Genomic DNA, 2,222 nt, shown 5'->3' on the forward strand with positions numbered 1-2,222 from the left:
TCCCTAGTCGGCATAGTTTATGGTTAAGACTACGACGGTATCTGATCGTCTTCGATCCCCTAACTTTCGTTCCCTGATTAATGAAAAATCCTTGGCGAATGCTTTCGCAGTAGTTAGTCTTCAGCAAATCCAAGAATTTCACCTCTGACAGCTGAATACTGACGCCCCCGACTATCCCTATTAATCATTACGGCGGTCCTAGAAACCAACAAAATAGAACCGCACGTCCTATTCTATTATTCCATGCTAATGTATTCGAGCAAAGGCCTGCTTTGAACACTCTAATTTTTTCACAGTAAAAGTCCTGGTTCCCCCCACAGCCAGTGAAGGCCATGAGGTTCCCCAGAAGGAAAGGTCCAGCCGGACCAGTACTCGCGGTGAGGCGGACCGGCCAGCCAGACCCAAGGTTCAACTACGAGCTTTTTAACTGCAACAACTTTAATATACGCTATTTGGAGCTGGAATTACCGCGGCTGCTGGCACCAGACTTGCCCTCCCAATTGTTCCTCGTTAAGGGTTTAAATTGTACTCATTCCAATTACGAGACCCGAAAGAGCCCGTATCAGTATTCTATTGTCACTACCTCCCCGTGTCGGGATTGGGTAATTTGCGCGCCTGCTGCCTTCCTTGGATGTGGTAGCCGTTTCTCAGGCTCCCTCTCCGGAATCGAACCCTAATTCCCCGTTACCCGTTGCCACCATGGTAGGCCACTATCCTACCATCGAAAGTTGATAGGCAGAAATTTGAATGAACCATCGCCGGCGCAAGCCATGCGATTCGTTAAGTTATTATGAATCACCAAGGAGCCCCGAAGGGCATTGGTTTTTTATCTAATAAATACACCCTTCCGAAGTTGGGGTTTTCAGCATGTATTAGCTCTAGAATTACCACAGGTATCCATGTAGTAAGGTACTATCAAATAAACGATAACTGATTTAATGAGCCATTCGCAGTTTCACCGTTTAATCGCTTAAACTTAGACATGCATGGCTTAATCTTTGAGACAAGCATATGACTACTGGCAGAATCAACCAGATACCTAGATCGTGGCGGACCCGTGGGGACGCGGCCGCCCGCCGGAGCGGGGACGCGCCTCTCGGGCCCTACAGGCCCCCCCGAGGGGGGACCGGCATGTTCGAAACAGGCTTCCATCTGGAAGGGCGCCACAGGGACGCCCGGCCGCCGCGGCTCCCCGGCGTACCGGGGGGACGAGGCGACCATCCAATTGCCCCCACTGAAAGCTCCCCAGGCACCGGTCCGCACGCAGGGAATCCCGCCAGGACGCCCGTGAGGGCGCTGACGGGCTGCGGCATACGGGCCTCGGGTGAGGGGTCCGGACCCACGGTCACGCCGGCGAACGGCGGTTACCATAGGGCGGCTCCCCCCAGGAGACTGGGTATCGAGACTGGCCAGCGGCCAACGATCCACAGACCCCATCGGTGCCGGGACCAAGCGGCCCCGGACCTTCGGACACCACCAGAACTACGGACACGCCACGGCATTTTATAGCCGCGGGGCGCCACACGGGAGGGCAGGGGGGCCCGGACGCTGGGAGGAACCACAGGCCAGTGGGCATCCGCACGCACTGTCTGCCTTCCTGCCGATACAACGCCCGAACCACCCGACCCGCCCGCGGGGACGCACCGCGACAAGCGGCAACGTGCCTACGGCTGGGGTGGGCGACCGCTCGCACTTCCGAAGTGAGGTCCAACTGAGGGAACCCTGCCACCACCGGAACCAGTACAAAGCGGCCAACCTGGTATGGAAGATGTGAGGAGGACGGGGCCGGCCAGACTTGCGTCTGACTCGACCACTGCCTCCCACATGTACTCACCGACCCCCGTTGGGGGCGGGTGGCGTGCAAACGGTGGGTGGTCCGGAAGTGGCTGAGGGGGACACCCTTAACTATGGCGGTGGGCGCCAACTGGCGAGTCTGCCATACAAAGTGGGCCACCCAGATTCGCCCCCTAACCGGGCAGGAAGGGGACTTGGGCGTTTTCACGGACCGGTCCACCACCTCGCCGGCGCCCCCTCGCCATCGCCCCGCGACCCCCCGCGACCCCCCGCGACCCCCGACCCCCCGACGTCCCCCTGGGGTCCTCGTCGCCGGCCCCAGCGCCAACTGGCGAGTGTCCGGGGCGCCCCTCCACGGCCCCGGGGCCAACCGCTGCCGACGGCGACATCACCGCCGCGGCCCGGCTGTCTGGGAGCCGATGGGGCCG

At 59.6% G+C, this 2,222-nt stretch overlaps 1 protein-coding gene across 1 annotated transcript, besides 1 other annotated feature; it reads left to right on the forward strand.

The window, feature by feature from the left end:
• Nucleotides 1–915: 915 nt before the first annotated feature.
• Nucleotides 916–1,152: a sequence feature (Protein overlapping with rRNA (P168DRAFT_245676, PKX99687.1) was converted to a misc_feature.).
• A 755-nt stretch (nucleotides 1,153–1,907) lies between these two features.
• P168DRAFT_322913 (uncharacterized protein) lies at nucleotides 1,908–2,201 on the forward strand (the record flags this gene model as incomplete). The annotated part of the gene is made up of 1 exon (XM_024840617.1): nucleotides 1,908–2,201. A coding segment is annotated over one exon (294 nt), but the record flags the coding sequence as incomplete, so codon positions are not given.
• Between the last annotated feature and the right edge of the window lie 21 nt (nucleotides 2,202–2,222).

This window comes from Aspergillus campestris (genome assembly GCF_002847485.1).
Source record: "Aspergillus campestris IBT 28561 chromosome Unknown P168scaffold_56, whole genome shotgun sequence".
Taxonomy (NCBI): domain Eukaryota; kingdom Fungi; phylum Ascomycota; class Eurotiomycetes; order Eurotiales; family Aspergillaceae; genus Aspergillus; species Aspergillus campestris.